Consider the following 17,991-nt stretch of genomic DNA (forward strand, 5'->3'; position numbering starts at 1 on the left):
ACATTAACCAGTGGATGGAAGCTCTCTGTCTCTCTGTCTTTATGCCTTTCAATTAAAATGAAAATAAATAAATGTAAAAATTTGTTAAAAGGGACTTTGTAGAAAAATTTTAAAATACACACCAAAAATTCATAAAATATATTATTTCAAAGTTATAACATGAATGCATATTCTTTGTAAACAATAAGATAGCATGGATATACATGGCAAAAAGTGAAAGTGCCCCTTAATCTCCATTAAAGAAAACAAACTGTTTATTAAGGTATGAACTCATCAGTGGTTTCTGCATTCAGCAGTTAATAGCTTGTTTGCGTATGTTCAATTACACTATTGTTTGGGTTCTTCTAGCAATAGAAGAATCTATGGCAGGATGAAGAACAATAAGTTTTAAAAATTATTCTGCCGCATGTTTCTCTGTTAGCAGATAAGCAGACTGTTTCTTGCTGCTGCTTTCACAGACACATTAGCAGGGAACTGGATTAGAAGTGGAACAGCTGGGACTTGAACCGGCACCCATATGCCTTGAGCTTAAAATAGATGAGGAAAGTATCAGAGAAATTTTCAAGTGGCCTATTTCCTCCCAGCATTTTATCTTGAAAATTTTCAAGCATTCAGGACAGTTGAAAGAATTTTACAGTGATTACTTATGTATCTACCACATAGATTTTACTTTTATATTTGATTATGCTAGCTTTTTCACATAGCTGTCCATCCTTCCATCCCTCTACTAGTTCATCTTACTTTTTAAAAATACATTTTGAGGCCAGCGCCATGGCTCAATAGGCTAATCCTCCGCCTTGCGGCACCGGCACACCCGGTTCTAGTCCCGGTCAGGGCGCCGGATTCTGTCCCGGTTGCCCCTCTTCCAGGCCAGCTCTCTGCTGTGGCCCGGGAGTGCAGTGGAGGATGGCCCAAGTGCTTGGGCCCTGCACCCACATGGGAGACCAAGAAAAGCACCTGGCTCCTGCCTTCGGATCAGTGCACTGCGGCAGGCGCATCGCGCCGGCCTCGGCGGCCATTGGAGGGTGAACCAACGGCAAAAGGAAGACCTTTCTCTCTGTCTCTCTCTCTCACTGTCCACTCTGCCTGTCAAAAAAAAAATAAATAAATAAAAAATAAAAAAATACATTTTGAAGTAAATTACAGACATTGACATGTCTTAAGTATCTCAGCTTGCATATTATTAATGAGGTCAGTATTTGCAGTAATTTTCTTTAGATGGTGAAAAACACAGAACTTAAAGGTATATTTGCTGGGGCCGGTGCTGTGGCATAGCGGGTTAATGCCCTGGCCTGAAGTGCTGGCATTCCATATGGGCGCCAGTTTGAGACCTGGCTGCTCTACTTCCGATCCAGCTCTCTGCTATGGCCTGGGAAAGCAATAGATGACCCAAGTTCTTGGGCCCCTACACTCGCATGGGAGACCCAGAGGATGTTCCTGGCTCCTGGCTTCGGATCAGCGCAGCTCCGGCCGTTGCAGCCAATTGGGGAGTGAACCATTGGATGGAAGACCTCTCTATCTCTCTGCCTCTCCTCTCTTTCTTTCTAACTCTGACTTTCAAATAAATAAATAAATCTTAAAAAAAGCTATATTTGCTGATTTTTTATTTTTTTTATTTTATTTATTTTTTAAAGATTATTTATTTGAAAAGCAGAGTTACAGAGATCAGAAAGAGAGGGGCGGGGTCTTTCATCTACTGGTTCACTCCCCAGATGGCCACAATGGCTGGAGCTGCACTAATCCAAAGCCAAGAACCAGGAGCCAGGAGCTTCTTTGGGTCTCCAATGCTGGTGCTGGGGCCCAAGGAATGGGGCTATCTTTGACTGCTTTTCCAGGCCTTAGCAGAGAGCTAGATCAGAAGTGGAGAAGCTGGGACTCGAACTGGCACCCATATGGGATGTGGACACTGCAGGCAGCAGCTTTACCCGCTATGCCACAGTGCCGGCCCTTATTTGCTGATTTTTGATACTGCACTTGATCTTAACCAAAAGGCCAAGAAGCCATAGCTGATTTTTTTTAAAGATTTTTATTTATTTATTTGACAGGTAGAGTTACAGACAGTGAGAGACAGAGACAGAGACAGAGAGAAAGGTCTTCCTTCCGTTGGTTCACTCTCCAAATGACTGTGACGGCTGGAGCTGCGCCGATCTGAAGCCAGGAGCCAGGTGCTTCTTCCTAGTCTCCTACGTGGGTGCAGGGGCCTAAGCACTTGGGCCATCCTCCACTGTTATCCCAGGCCACAGCAGAGAGCTGGACTGAGGAGCAACCAGGACTAGAACCCAGTGCCCATATGGGATGCTGGTGCCGCAGGCGGAGGATTAACCTAGTGCGCAAGGGCGCCGGCCCCCATAGCTGATTTTTGAAAAATGCACACAACTAGGTAACCTCAGAGGACTTTTTTGTGTTTAAAATATACATAACAAAAAGCTTAGTATTACAGCTGTTTTTAAGTATACAGTTTAGTGGCCTTAAATACGTTCCCAGTCAACCGTCTGCAATCTATATCTCTAGAACTTTTTCATTGTCTCTTGCTGAAACTTCATTCCTTTAATTAAACAATGACTTCTTATGTTTTTCCCCCTCTACTTCTCCAGCCAGCCACTGGCAACTAATATTCTACTTTGTCCCTCGATAAATTTTACTTTTTCAGGTACTTCATATAAGTGGAATCATACAATCTTTGTTCTTTTGCATCTTTCTGGCGTATTTAATTTGTCATAATATTTTCAAGGCACATCCATGTGGTAGCATGTGTCAGAATTTCTTTCGTTTAAGTTTAGGTGACTTATGTTTAGGTTGTTAATGCTTTTCTGTGTTTTCTTAATGATTTTTCCTTAAACAAAGCACCCTGTGTAGCAGTATTTAGGGACTGCTGTGTATTCTAATGATACCTTCTTATAATTATGGTCTACTTGCTGTAGACACCAGGTACCCTTTCTAATTTTTCAGTTTGAGGTGAGGAGCAGCAAGTATACAGTCATGGGAGAACACCAAATGTGGGTGGATTTATAGAATGTCTTTGAGGAGATAACTTCTTTGGACTTTCTAAGGGTCCTTCTGGCTCTAGAGATGCAGGAATATATGTGACTTGCCTTTTTTAATATGCTGACAGACAAAATGTAGATATTTAATAAATTCCATAGACTTTGTATTTTTAACAAAGGGCTACTATTTTGAAACTGAGAGTCTCAAATCCATAGGAGCAAGTGGTCTACAGAAAAGTGTTAAGCCCTGATCTCTCTAAACAAAGTAATTCTGCTTGTCTTCAGGGAGCTGGTGCTAGTTGGAACCAGGAATTTAGTGTTGCCCAACCTGGCAATTTATCAAGAAAAATCAGGAAACTGGATTTTTATATAAAGCTTATGACTTCCTAATGTTGGCAACTAATACAACTATAGAGATTATACTTTGCATGTCAAAGAAAATGAATCTGTGGGCCAAAGTCATTCTGTCCTCTGACAGTTTATGACCTTTGCTAGTTGAGGAAAAACTCAGAGCTCTTCTCAAAAATATAGCAGAAAGTTTTACTGTTGATTATGAAATATTTGTTTAAAAGATTTTAAAATTTTATGTGAAAGGCAAAGTTACAGAGGGAGAGGGAGAGAGGGAAAGAAGGAGAGAGGGAAAGAGGGAAAGAGGGAGAGAGGGAAAGAGAGAGAGAGAGAATCTTCTATTTACTGGTTCATTCCCCAAATGGCTGCAACAGTTGGAGCTGGGCCAACCTGAAGCCAGGAGCCAGGAGCTGCTTCTGGGTCTCCCACCTAGATGGCAGGGGCCCAAGCACTTAAGCCATCTTCTACTGCTCTCCCAGGTGCATTAACAGGAAGTGGAGCAACCTCAACTTGAACCAGCGCCCCTATGAGCTGCTGGCATTGCAGGTAGTGACTTTACCTGCTATGCCACAGCACCTGCTCTGCATGAAATATTTTTTAAAGCTACATGATTTATATTTCAAGCAGTTAAATTTTTGATATCCAATTCCTGAGACCATTTTAGAAATAAGATGTGTGTTTCTCTATGTATTTATATCTATAACCAATCTATTTTTATTTTTATTCCTAAAATTACCCTCACAATCAGAATACTACTATTAGTTGTTCTAAAAATTTCAGACATTTCTGAAATATGTAGAAAGTGAAAGGCTTGTCTACCTCCTACCCCACATCACTATTGTGTTTATTATATAAACTTAACACTTGCAAATGACACAATACCATTGATCTGTAGTTTTGTTCAGAGCTTAACACCACTTACTACTCCTTACTGATGAGGTCATGAAGATACCTGATAGGAGTATGTGGTAGTTTCATTTGTATTTACTTCCTGAAAAATTGTGTGATGATAATTGCAGTTTATGTTTTTATTTTTAGAAATTATTATTATTATTTAAAGATTATTTATTTGAGAGGCAGAGTTACAGAGAGAGGGAGAGACAGAGAGGTCTTCCATCCGCTGGTTCACTACCCAACTGGCTGCAATGGGCAGAGCTGGGCCAGTCCAAAGCAAGGAGCCAGGAGCTTCCTCCGGGTCTCCCACGTGGGTGCAGGGTCCCAAGCACTTGGGCCATCTTCTACTTCTTTCCCAGGCCATAGCAGAGAGCTGGATCGCAAGTGAAACAACCGGCACTTGAACTGGCACTCATATAGGATGCTGGCAGTGGAGGCAGCAGCTTTACCCACTGCGCTACAGCACCAGCCTCTGTAGTTTCTGTCTTTCTTTTTTTTTTTTTTCAACTTTTATTTAATGTTGTTTCTTTTTGATGTCGTAATAGTGTTGTAAAATTCAGTGTGGTAATTATTGTACAACTCTGTGCCCATACTTAGAATTACAGAATTGTACTTTTTAAGTGGGTGAATAACATCTCAATAAAGCTCTTTTTTTTTTTTTTTTAATTTGACAGGTAGAGATATAGACAGTGAGAGAGAGAGAGAGAAAGATCTTCCTCCTGTTGGTTCACTACCCAAATGGCCGCCACAGCCAGCGCTGATCCGGGCCACAGCAGAGAGCTGGACTGGAAGAGGAGCAACCGGGACTAGAACCCGGTGCCCATATGGGATGCTGGCTGCTGGCGCCGCAGGCGGAGGATTAACCAAGTGAGCCACGGTGCTGGCCCCAATAAAGCTGTTTTAAAATAAGTAAATAAAAAAGATCCCTCTGGCTACAATTTTAAGAATGGGTTGGAGGAGATCTAGAAGGATTCAGGGCACTTGTTAGATGGCTATTGCCAGTTGTAGCTGATGAGCATGGTTCTATTTCAGTAAACACATTTTGGAAGAATAGGAGTATTAATTTTTTCATTTAATTGGAAGCAGAGTAACTGGGACTCAAACAAGATACTCAGATATGGGATGTGGACAAAGACATGTGGTGACTTAACTGCTTTGCCACATGCCTGCCCCATCCTTCAGGTCTTTTAAAGTTCTTTTTATCTTTCTTTAAAATTATTTTCTTGCAACTACAGAATATTTGTCCTATAGTTTCCCACAGTCTGCATTTCAATACTGGTGGTGAACATTTTTTTTGTCCCTTCTATTTTTCTGTAAATTGATTACATTTGGATCAATGATCTTCAGTGAAGGTACTTTTGCTTTCCAGGAGACGTTTGATAATGTCTGTAGACATTTTGTCACAACTGGGGGATGCTGTTGGCATCTAGTGTGTGGAGGCCAGGTGCTACTGAATATGGCACAATGCACAAGAGACTCCCTTCCCAAGAAAGAATTCGCCAACTCAAAATGTCAGTGGTGCTGAGGCTGAGAAGCCCCCATCTGGAGCCTTACATTCAAATTTAACTGGTTTTGGTCTGATTCTCTTTCTTTTTGTGATGTTAGGAGCTATTAGTAAGTTTGTAGGCCCATTAATTTATTAGGAGCTTACAGGAGGGTGATATTCTAATCCTTCCTCTTTCTTTTCCCTCTCTTTCTTCCTTCTCTGGAATACCTTTGTAAAGAGAAACTAAATTTTGTCAATTAATCCCTGAGGTTTTCCTTTTCTTTTCCAGTCAACAATATTTTATATTTTATTACAGGTTGATCTCCTATCAAGAGTTTTTGGCATTTGAATCTGTCTTATGTGCTCCAGATTCCATGTTCATAGTGGCTTTCCAATTGTTTGACAAGAGTGGAAATGGAGAAGTGACATTTGGTAAGGGGAAAATAAGATTATAAGTGATAAATAAAATTAATATGTTCGTCCAGTCTTCAATTTAAATCTGGTAACTGAATATATTTTGTTTGTTCTAGTCAGTAAATGAAGTATTAATTTCCTAAAAGTATTTTTACATGGCTTTATTTTCTTCATTAGACTTTCATAAAAGCACTAAACTATTACAAATTAAGAAATATAGGAATACTGTTTATTCAGTTCATTGAGTCATTGACACTTTCTCATTCCTAAAATAGCTGGTGTAAACTGTTCTTGTTTTGGGACAGTGTAGGCAAAATTTTTATGAAGTAGATTGTGAACAACATGGAGCAATGTTCTCATTCCTTAAGGGAAGTTTGGATGGGAAGTTCAGAGCTTCTCTGTAGCATTTTTTCAAAATCGCTACTGTGTCATTTTAATATCAAGAATGAGACTGAAGAAGAGAGTTTAGGCAAAATTAATTAGCATTCTCTGAGCCTGTATTTTAGAATTTTGGCTTTAGGAAACAAGGCTAGAATATGAGTTGGATGTGAAAATTGATTTAAATCCTTTGGCAGATGTATACTCTAACATGTTGTTGAGATCTCCCAGTGTAGAAACTGGGATTTTTATTTGTAACCATGTAGTAGATGGCAGGGGCTCAGCTGCTCCATCCCTCACATGCTGCCTCCCATTATCATTAGCACTAGCTTTAGCAGGAAGCTAGAATCAGGGGCGGAGCGGGGACACAAGCCCAGGCATTCTGATATTGGATATAGATATCCCAAATGTTATCGTAACCACTATACCAAATGCCTTCCCCAGTAATCATTTTTAAGAGTACAGTAGTGTTAAGTCTGTTCACATTGCTGTGAAACAGATCTTTAAAACTTTTTCATCATGCAGAGCTGAACTTGGGTCCCTTTTATTGCATGAATTGTCATTTAAATTTATTGAGAAATCCTGAAAATCAGGCTTTCCCTGAGCCTAGTGTTAAAGATTTATTCACTGTTGTGTTTGCGTTATCAGAAGGTGTCCTTTAGTTAAACCTGAAGTAAGAAGTATCACAGTAATGATAAGAATGGTGGTAAAGTATAAGTAAATTGGAAGGATTAGTGAGTGGTGCCTTTGGCTATAACCTTGATGGGCACATTTTATGGCTTGGCACTTACTATTTCCTTTCTTCTGCCCATTGACCCATTGTCTTCTGTATGAGAGGACTTTCCTAAATAAATACTGTTTCCATTTGGAACTCTAGATTTCTGCTTTTATCTTGGCATTTTCCTTGCTTTAGAGCAAGCTCTCACCACTTTGCCTCCTGAAAAATGTTGACTTTCCTCAGAAATACCTATATTCGTAGTTGAAAGCATTGAATCCATAACGTCTCTTTGTTCAATATTAGCCCTGTACTACTAATAATGCTGCATTTTCTGTCTTCGATAGGTATCACATCTGCTCACATGTTTCACTTCAAAATGTGGTGTAGAAATGCTTGTGAAACAGTTTCTAAGGATGTCTGAGTTAGTGACAATATACTTGTTTTTATATCATGTGTGGTTTAAAAATTAGATTTCTCAAAACCAAATTCTAATTTATTTTGTTCACCTACTTTGGGTACCATGGTTCTTTGTGTCTCCTCCATTTGACTGCTTTTTGCAATTTCTATTTTAAAAGATAAGGCTCTCAAGTCATTTCATTCTACGGACTAACAATATGGACTCATGCCATTGTTGGTTGGTAGATGACAATGAGTGTAGAAGGTAGCTGAGTAGTTGGTTTTTATGTACCTTATTTCATTCAAATGAAAGTTTATAGTTGTTAGGTCTCAGCTTTATCATTCTATAGAGCTTTTATTTTTCTCTTGAACTATTATATGAGTTAGGATTTCAATGAAATAGAATTTAAAACAGAACAAATCCATTTTAGTTTTTATAGTACCTGGTTTGAACTGAAGAACATATGAACTCTGCAATATCTTGCTTTCATTCTTTCACTTCATAATCTACAGACAAGAAGATTATTATGAAATAAGAAAAACCTGTTTCCCCCTTTCAACGTTGTTCCTGGGATCCCTGGCCAGCTGGATGGCTTTCTCAATGGTGCTAACCTATTTGCTCAGGACGATGACCATTTCCTCTTTCTGTCCTGCCTCCCTGGTTTTGAGGATCTATTTTTAGACAAATTTCTTAATAAAGTTAAAGGAATCATAAATGAGAGATAGTTTATATTTTTAAGAAAAGAGGAAAAGCACTGAAACTGTTACCTACAACAAATGCTATTTAACAAGATTTCTAAGGCCCACTTATTTCAGGCTGTATCCAAAACTACAGAATTTCTGCATAAGGAAATAATTAACTTGCTGTTTATTTTCACAGAATTTTAGATATGTGATGAGGGTCAGTTTTTATGTTTGTACCCACTTAATAATTGTGCTTATATATTTATAGACACATGTTTAGGTAGAAGGAAATTTTAGATCCATCCTAGCTACAGTTAAATCCTTTTCATGTCAATGGCCTTATGTTTTCTATTTTGGAGCTATTTAAAGTATAGTCTTCTCTTGTGCATAACTGAGGAGAAAAACTTAGGAGAGATTATTGGATGCAAGGTGCAGTGCAAACCTATGATGCCATCAGTAACTCTCATGGACTAAAATGATAATGTTATCTCTGTACTTATATATATTGTTCTCATCTATGCTTTTGTTTTTTTAGATATGCTTTGTATACACATCAAATTATAAACTTAAACTTGTGCATCTTTGCAAGTTTTATATAAACAGCAATATTGAACATTTAACTTGAGTGCTGGACAAGGTGCTTTTGTTGTTAGAGATGCCTCCATTCTGGAGAGAGGACTTACATTGAGGCCTTGGTAATCCATTGGAGAAGATGAAGGCTCAGAAAAGGGTTCTGAAGTTTTTTTGTTTTGTTTTGTTTTTTAAGAGTAAATTAAACCATTAGTTAATTATTTCCTTTTTGATGTTCTTTTAATAAAACTTCTAATGCATGCTGTGAATAATCACGTAATGGCTTGTGTATCTGTTACTGCCAGGTGGCATGAGCCTTGTAGAGGCCATTGCATGACTGGTGTGTGCTATACATAGTGTAAACTTGCCTTGGTTTCCCTATTGTCCACTAGTGTACTGGATACCCCGCTTGATATAACTGGATGAGGTAACCTAGATAAGCAGTTATACTACCTTGTGTTGTCAATAGCTGCCATGCATTTACCCCAAATTTTTCAAAAAGCCTGTTGCTTTGACAAAGATATAATCATTCTAAACAAACAAACAAAAAAACCCCTTATCTCTTAACTAATAAATGAGTAAAAAACAGGTTATATGTTCTGAACTCTGTTTTAAAAACTCACAAACCTTGTGTTCCCCAGTGTTTGTCTAGGAAAGGGAACTCAAAGTGAACTTTTGCAAGGGTGCATCCTCATCCTCTGTAGAAACCTCAGAAGTCAAGGATTCCTTTTGATTTAGTACTCTGTTTGACCATTAACTTGTATGGCAAATAAAAATGTGTTCATTTATACCTCTAAAATAGGCTCTTCTTCCCTAAAGGAAAGAATGGCTTGGGTTGGTTTAGGCATAACCACTGCTATTATTTAGCAGGGGTGGGGAGCCTTTTTCCTGCCAAGGGCCATTTGGTTATTTATAACATCATTTGGGCCATACAAAATTATCAGCTTAAAAATTAATCTTCTATAGACTTATTGAATTTCAGTTGCATTTGCTTTGGCAGGGCTAGGCTAAATTATTTTGCAGGCCTTATATGACCTACCAGCTGGACATTCCCAACCCCTGATTTAAAGGGACAGGAGACAGAAATGTAGATATATGTGTACTTTTTCAATGGATACAAAGCTATAGAGATGCAATAATATGAAATTCTATGGTAATAAACACCTATTATAATTTGGTAGACATAGAGCTTTGTCTGAGTGCTTAATTAAAGGAGGATAAATTTATGAGATTCTTTTCTTTGTTTTGCTCTCAGACATTGCAGAGAAAGTCATTTTATTTATTTATTTATTTTTTTTTTTTTGACAGGCAGAGTGGACAGTGAGAGAGAGAGAGACAGAGAGAAAGGTCTTCCAGAGAAAGTCATTTTTAAAAAATATACAGGAGTAGTGTGTAGTTTCAGGCAAAAAAAAAAAAAAAAAAGGATCCAATATTATTAGTTTTTATAGCATTTGATAGCAAACTGTTGGAACATCTACCTTCTTTAGGAGTAGATATGCTCTTGAAATGTGAACTCATCTTTCCTGAAAATTGAATGTTGTCATACATATGTTTGGCAGCCTGATTGCTGTATTGACTGTGCAGTAATCCCTTCTGGAGGTAGGTAAAGGGCTAATAGAAATACATTTCCCTAGAGAAACAGAGGTCCAAGAAACCAGTGACCCTCCTGGGAATAGAACCCAGAAGTCTAGGACTGAGTCTACATGCTAGGTTGGTTGGGACTTTTACAAGTTCCTGTTGTTGGTCTTTTGTTGTTGTTGTTGTTTGTTTTCTTTTTTGACCTCCTAGTTGTTCCTTCTCTTTCCTTCCAATTTTTCTTTCACTGAAAAACTTCACTTCCACAAGTTTCACCATCGGTTTTGTTCAGTTACAAACAAGGATATTCACTGTTGATGGTGGGAGTCCTAAAAGCCTCTCTGACTTCACTTTAAGAACCATACAGGTGAAACTCAGCTATTGAGGATTTTTTTCCCCTTGACAATAAGAATATTTGGCCTCAAGCCTGTAAGTTGGAAGCAGTGGCTCCTGCTGGGCTGGAATCCTTGGAATCAGGATGTCGTTGGGCTGATGGTAGGTGGGCTGTGTCACAGGGCTGATGGCTTGTATACCTACAGGAGGAGTTCTCTGGCCACACCGTTGGTACAGCAGCTCCTTCCAGGCTCATTCATGGAACAGGCATGGTGGCAGTCTTGGAGAAGAGTGCCAGCCCCGGTCAGAGGTAATTTTGTACTGCAGAAAGGTGAACAAGACCAATTAGGAAGCTCCCATAAGAACCAGGGGAGGGATGAGGGTGGATGACGTGGGGAGACATAGTGTGGGCTGCTGGGGAAATTAAATCCTCTGTTAATACATATTTATGGAATGTATATGCTTCAATTAGTGTTTCATCTAGACCAAGCATTATAAGCGACTGATACAGCTAAGCTGACTAATGTTATACGTCTGTGAACATTTTTACTTAATCACAGTTTCCACCATCAGCTTTCCTCCTGACAAATCGGTGTGCTCCTCTTCTTTGAGCAAAGAGAACATAATGACAGGCTACTTTTGTATCTGGCCCCAATTCCCATTTCAGTAGCATTATAAACCATCCCTTTCATAAGCCCATGCTCTGCAGGAAGTGAAAAAGTGGCCTGTTGTTTTCTACAAATCAGAAAGCGAATGGATTCCTGTTTCTTTTAGAAATGCCAACCTAGTATAAAACACTGGATCATGATCATGCTGCCAATAAGATGTTAAGTATTACATCCCTTTCTTTGAAGCCAGGATTATGGCCACTGTGAGATAGCACTCTTCAGGAATTCTATTTTAGGGCTGAAGATCCTTGTTTGCCACTGGAAAGACGGGATTCTCTCAGGGAGGGAAGGTGCGGGGGGAGGCTTGCTGTGCAGTTCCAGTTAGATGAATTGGATACATCTGACATTAATGATGTTCCCTTTCATATCATGCAGGACCTGACACATCTGAGTAAGATAAGAACATCAGTTGTTTGAGAAATTGCCTCACACATATGTCTGTTCTCCAGTTCTGGAACTTTTATATAATTTTTTTTTTGGATAAGCTTATCCTGGTAAAAGTACAAGTGGTGGCTATGAATTGGATTTCAGAACAATAGCTGTATTAATTATTTCTGTGATGTTCCTGAACTAGCCTCAGGAAGCTGCTAGTGGAAATAACAGAAGGGAAGTAGGATACATCTCCAGAGGTGCCAAAGAAGATTTGAAATTTTATTAGTGCCAGTAGCTATAGTTGTATCCCATGACATGACTGAGATGATTAGAAGTGTCTGGGGGCTAGTTAATAAGCCACAGTATATAATAATGATCATAATAAAATCACGGACAAAGCTGCCAAGTGACCACTGGGGATAAGTAGAAAATATCCAAACAAATACTCATGGAAATGACACTTCTGAATTTGGGGAGATTACTGTGAGGCATTAAAATCATGATTTTAATTGTTTCAGAGAAATTCTGGAATCTCATTTAAAGATGCTAGGAATAGAATGTCTAGCTAAAGTTTTATTATAAAGGTATTTTCCCAAGTATGAATTGTACATTTTAAGTTATAAAATATCCTTTTTGTGATTAGAGGAAAAAATTTCTTTATTTTTTTTGAAAGTGAGAGTTACAGAGAGAGAGGGAGAGAGGGAGACATCTTCTATCTACTGGTTCACTCCTCAAATGACCACAACAGCCTGGGCTGGGCCAGGCCAAAGCCAGGAGCCAGGAGTTTCTTCTGAGCCTCCCACGTAGGTGCAGGGGCCCAGGGACTTAGGCTATCTTCTGCTGCTTTCCCAGGCACAACAGCAGGGAGCTGGATTGGAACAGGAGTAGCCAGGACCAAAAACCGGTGCCATATGGGATGCAGGCATTGCAAGCCATGGCTTAACTCATTATGCCTCAGCGTTGGCCTCAGAGAAAAAAGTTTCTATAAATTTTCTTCATTTGAAAGCTTTGAATCTTGACTTGATTTGATGTAGTTTCATACTTGAGATTCTGAGATTTTCTGTTTTTATAAAAAGGATTCAGTTTCATTCCACCATTATATAAAAATTATCTAGTTAACAATATGTATAATTCTTACCTAATGAGTTTTAGGAGTTGTGCCCTTTACAATAAAGGTTGCTATTAAATAACTTAGTCCCTTTAATTATTAATTTTAATTAAATGCATGTAGAAATTTAAATTATCCTGATTCCTGCTTTCCATCAACTTTTTTTTTCTTTCTTTTTTATTTTTTTATTTATTTTTTGACAGGCAGAGTGGACAGTGAGAGAGAGAGACAGAGAGAAAGGTCTTCCTTTGCCGTTAGTTCACCCTCCAATGGCTGCCGTGGCCGGTGCACTGCGGCCAGCGCACCACGCTGGTCCGATGGCAGGAGCCAGGTACTTATCCTGGTCTCCCATGGGGTGCAGGGCCCAAGGACTTGGGCCATCCTCCACTGCACTCCCTGGCCACAGCAGAGAGCTGGCCTGGAAGAGGGGCAACCGGGACAGAATCCGGCGCCCTGACAGGGACTAGAACCCGGTGTGCCGGCGCCGCTAGGTGGAGGATTAGCCTAGTGAGCCGGGGCGCTGGCACTTTTTCTGTTAAACATTATAAATAAATTAATTTGGGAGTAGAAGCAGCTGGTTAATTAAATTAGATTGTAAATTTTTTTTTCTTCCACAATATTTTTAACCCTAGATCTTTTGCAACCTATCTTAATTATTATACAAACTTTAACATTTTACAATTTGAAATTTCTTATAGGTTTAAGGATAATCTTTTTTTATTGGTTAGAAACCAGGATCTCATGTATTACTGCTATTGAGTGAATCCTTGGCTTTTAGAAAAAACAAAAAACAAAAAACATGCATTTAATTTGTTTTTAGGTAAGGTGAAAATACTTGACATAATTTGAACACTGAAATACTGCTATTACTTAGGTAAGAAATGAATCCTGCACTCCTTTTGAAAGAAAAGATGAGAATCCCATCTCCCCAGTGACATCCAATGCTGCCTTCTAACTTTGTTGATTGCTGTAGTCTGTTTAGAGCTGTAGCACTGAGTTCAGACTGGTAGAATTTCCAGTTCTGTATTCTTAGACTCCTCTGCCCCAGTAGTAATGCTTTTATTAAGAAAAAGTATATATAAAATTAAAGGGAATCCATTAAACTATTTACAATATGAGATTGATATCTCATTCAATTTGCAGAAATATAAGTGAAAATAGCATAGAATATAAAACATTAAATGTATATTTACTAATTCTTCTAAAACCCTTTCACTAATAAAATTGGCTTGAATTTGAGAATAATTTCATTCTTAAGACATCAATGAAACAGACTTCCTGCTTTCTTAATTTTGTTAATGATTTTTTTTTTTTTGGCATGAGCTTCTAAATTAGTCTATAGAGTCTATGCTTGTTAAAGTATCAGTCATTTGTGAATTGACATCTTTTAGTAAACATAGAACTGTGTAAGAAGTGATGACCTTGGTAGTGCATGATGACAAGCTGCCAGAAGGTTCTGGTTGTATATTACACAGCGTGATGGTGCCTATCTAAAAGTTAGTATACTGGGTTTGGTTCTTTATTTAAAAATAAATCACTAATTTCACTTATCCTAAAATATTTTAATAGTTTAGTCTAATAATCATGGATTTTATGGGGATTTTGAAGCTTTGTGTCAAGACCATATTTTTGACAATATCAGAAGCTGTTAATAAGGTGCTTGCTGCTGAGTTAATGATATGCTTTTGGTAGTATTTCTTATACCTATCTTCAATAGACATATTCAGGCTAGTGTGAATGTAATAATCAAGCCTCAATCAAACCATACTTAGTATGACAAATATTGTATTATACTGTAATTTAGGTATTCATGCTTCTGATAAAGGGCTTAATTCGACTCCTTGAGGAACTTGGAAAACACTATTGATTTTATACTAGAATGTAAAGTAGCAGCCATTTATAGTGCAAGATATAAATCACTTCCTAATTAAAATTAAATCAAGAGAAATTAAGAATTTCATGGCCTTATAGGTAGTGGTTCACAATCTTAAGTGTAAAATTATATTTTGTATCAATTGTGTTCCTGTGCATGGGTTTCTGGGTACACAAAAAATTTGCAGTTAATAGAAGCAGATAATATTGACATGTAAAACTTCTCTTAATTTTTTTTCTGTAGGAAGATTGCAGTGTGTTAAACGAGTTGTTCCAGATATAACTGATTTATTTTTGTTTTCCCTTTTAAGAAAATGTCAAGGAAATTTTTGGACAGACTATTATTCATCATCATATCCCTTTTAACTGGGACTGTGAATTTATCCGACTGCATTTTGGTCATAACCGGAAGAAGCATCTTAACTACACAGAATTCACACAGTTTCTCCAGGTGAGTTTAGTTTTTAAACAGGTGTAAATATATACTAGTTATCTTTGTCGCCTCTCCTGTTAGGCTTATGAAGTTTATTACAAAATAGAAGTCCCATGGCATTTCATTTCTGTTTTTCACTTCCCAATCTTCAGAGGCAACTTCTTTAAACTCTTAACAGCAATTTCTTTCTGTGTTTACTCCATTTATTTAAACAGTAAATTTGTGTTGAGATGTCTGCTTCTCAATTTCTCACCTTTGGGTATTTTTTTAAAATTATTTATTTATTTATTTACTTTTGACAGGCAGAGTTAGACAGTGTGAGAGAGAGACAGAGAGAAAGGTCTGCCTTCCGTTGGTTCACCCCCCAAGTGGCCGCTACGGCTGGCGCGTTGCACTGATCCGAAGCCAGGAGCCAGGTGCTTCCTCCTGGTCTCCCATGTGGGTGCAGGGCCCAAGGATTTGGGCCATCCTTCCCGGGCCACATCAGAGAGCTAGACTGGAAGAGGAGCAACCAGGACAGAATCCGGTGCCCCAACCGGGACTAGAACCCGGGGTGCTGGCGCCGTAGGCGGAGGATTAGCCTATTGAACCGTGGCACCGGCCACCTTTAGGTATTTTTTAAAGTTTTATTTATTTCAAAGGCAGAGTGACAGAGAGAGCAGGGGAGAGAGACAGAGTGTTTCTATATGCTGGTTTACCTCCCAGATGTCCTTAATAGCTGAGGCTGGCCCAGGCAGAAGTCAGAGCCCAGAAGTCAGTCCAGTTCTCCCTTGTGGGTGGCAGAGACCCAAGTATTTAAACCATTGCCTGCTGCTTCCCAAAGTGCACATCAACAGGAAGCTGGTTGAGAAACAGAGTGGGGACTGGAACCCAAGCAATTTGATACAGGATGCAGATGTCCTAAGTTGTGATTTTTTAAATTTCTTTAAATTTTAAATTTTAAATTTTTTTTATGATTTATTTTATGTATCTGAAAGGCAGAGTTATATATGGAGAGGGAGAGAGAGAGATCTTCTGTCCACTGGTTCACTCCACAAATAGCTGCAATGGCTGGGGCTGGGCCAGGCTGAAGCCAGGAGTTTCATCGATGCCTCCCATGTGGGTGGCAGGGGCCCAAGGACTTGCATCAACTTCCCCTGCCTTCACAAGCACATTAGCAGGGAGCTAATGGTGCAGCCAGGACTTGAACCTGTGACCATATGGGAAGCTGGTGCTGCAGGTGGTGGCTTACCCTGATATGCCACCACCTAGACCCTCAATTTGTGATTTAACTGCTATATCTCAATACCCACCCCTCTTTAGGTATGTTTGATTGAATTCTAACTGTGAAACATTAAATAGTAGTTCTTTTACCTCTCCTTCCCTACCACAGACTTGGACATTATTTGCCCTCTCCACCCCAGTATAATTATGTCATGATTCTGATTAGATCAATAATCACATGCATTATTATGATTTTTGTAAAACATTATATATAGTAAGTTTTATAAATATTGCCCTTTGTATTTGTGGGTTTGGCATCTGTGCATTCATTCATCATCTGGATTAAACCAACTGCAAATCGAAAGTAGCTGAAAAAATTGTTTGTATTGAACACGTGCAGACTTTTTTTCCTTGTCCTTATTCCCTAAACAATACAGTATAACAGCTATTTATTTAGTTTTTTCATTGCATTAGAAATTTTTGCTTTCATAATGTACTTTTAAAAAAATTTAGGCCGGCGCCGTGGCTCACTAGGCTAATCCTCTGCCTTGCGGCGCCGGCACACTAGGTTCTAGTCCCGGTCGGGGCGCCGGATTCTGTCCCGGTTGCCCCTCTTCCAGGCCAGCTCTCTGCTGTGGCCAGGGAGTGCAGTGGAGGATGGCCCAAGTGCTTGGGCCCTGCACCCCATGGGAGACCAGCATAAGTACCTGGCTCCTGCCATTGGATCAGTGCGGTGCGCCGGCCATTGGAGGGTGAACCAATGGCAAAGGAAGACCTTTCTCTCTGTCTCTCTCTCACTGTCCACTCTGCCTGTCAAAAAAATAAAAAATAAAAAAAATTTAAAGATTTATTTATTTGAGAGAGTTACACAGAGAGAGAAGAGGCACAGAGAGAGAGAGACAGATCTTCCATTCACTGGTTCACTCCCCAGTTGGCTGCAACAGCTGGAGCTTCACCAATCTGAAGCCAGGGAGCCAAGAGCTTCCTCTGGGTCTTCCCACGTGGGTGCAGGGGCCCAAGGACTTGGACCATCTTCTACTGCTTTCCCAGGCTATATCGGAGAGCTGGATCAGAAGTGGAGCAGCCGGGACTCTTACTGGCGCCCACATGGAATGCTGGTGCTGCATGCAGCGGCTTTACCCGCTATGCCACAGCGCTGGCCCCCCATTTCATATATCTTATATCTAATCTCCCAGAAATAACCAATGGCAACCATGGGTACAATTTAGTCTTATTAGTAATACTCAGTGGTTGGGCATTTGGCACAGAAATTAAGTTGCCACATGGGACACCTGCTTCTCTATGGGAGTGCCTCATTCACGTCCCATTTATTCCATTTCTGATCCAGCTTACTGCTGATGTGCACCTTGGGAGGCAGCAGGTGATGACTCAAGTACTTGAATCCCTGCTACCCATGTAGAAGATCCAGGCGGAGTTTTGGGCTGCTGGCTTTGGTCCAGCCTAGGCATGGCTATTGAAGGTGTTTGGGTAGTGAAGCAGTGGGTGGGTGATCTTTTCTTTCTAACTTTCAAATAAAATGAAAATAAATTACAAA

The 17,991-nt window shown here is 39.4% G+C and overlaps 1 protein-coding gene across 6 annotated transcripts in view; it reads left to right on the top strand.

Annotated features, from left to right (window-relative positions):
• The window catches only part of SLC25A12 (solute carrier family 25 member 12), a 105,325-nt gene that overhangs the window by 35,766 nt on the left and 51,568 nt on the right, over nt 1-17,991 (top strand). For 3 of the 6 annotated variants that reach the window (XM_070070697.2, XM_070070698.2, XM_070070699.2), the window contains exons 4-6: nt 6,029-6,144; nt 10,987-11,090; nt 15,112-15,251. In XM_070070697.2, the coding sequence (XP_069926798.1) occupies nt 11,039-11,090; nt 15,112-15,251 (192 nt within the window). In that variant the 5' untranslated portion in view covers nt 6,029-6,144; nt 10,987-11,038. The remainder of the gene's footprint in view (nt 1-6,028; nt 6,145-10,986; nt 11,091-15,111; nt 15,252-17,991) is intronic. The other 3 variants (XM_070070693.2, XM_070070694.2, XM_070070696.2) reach the window with 1 other exon arrangement.

The sequence above is a fragment of the Oryctolagus cuniculus genome, chromosome 3, assembly GCF_051225735.1.
Source record: "Oryctolagus cuniculus isolate XC-2025 breed Fujian yellow rabbit chromosome 3, ASM5122573v1, whole genome shotgun sequence".
Classification (NCBI taxonomy): domain Eukaryota; kingdom Metazoa; phylum Chordata; class Mammalia; order Lagomorpha; family Leporidae; genus Oryctolagus; species Oryctolagus cuniculus.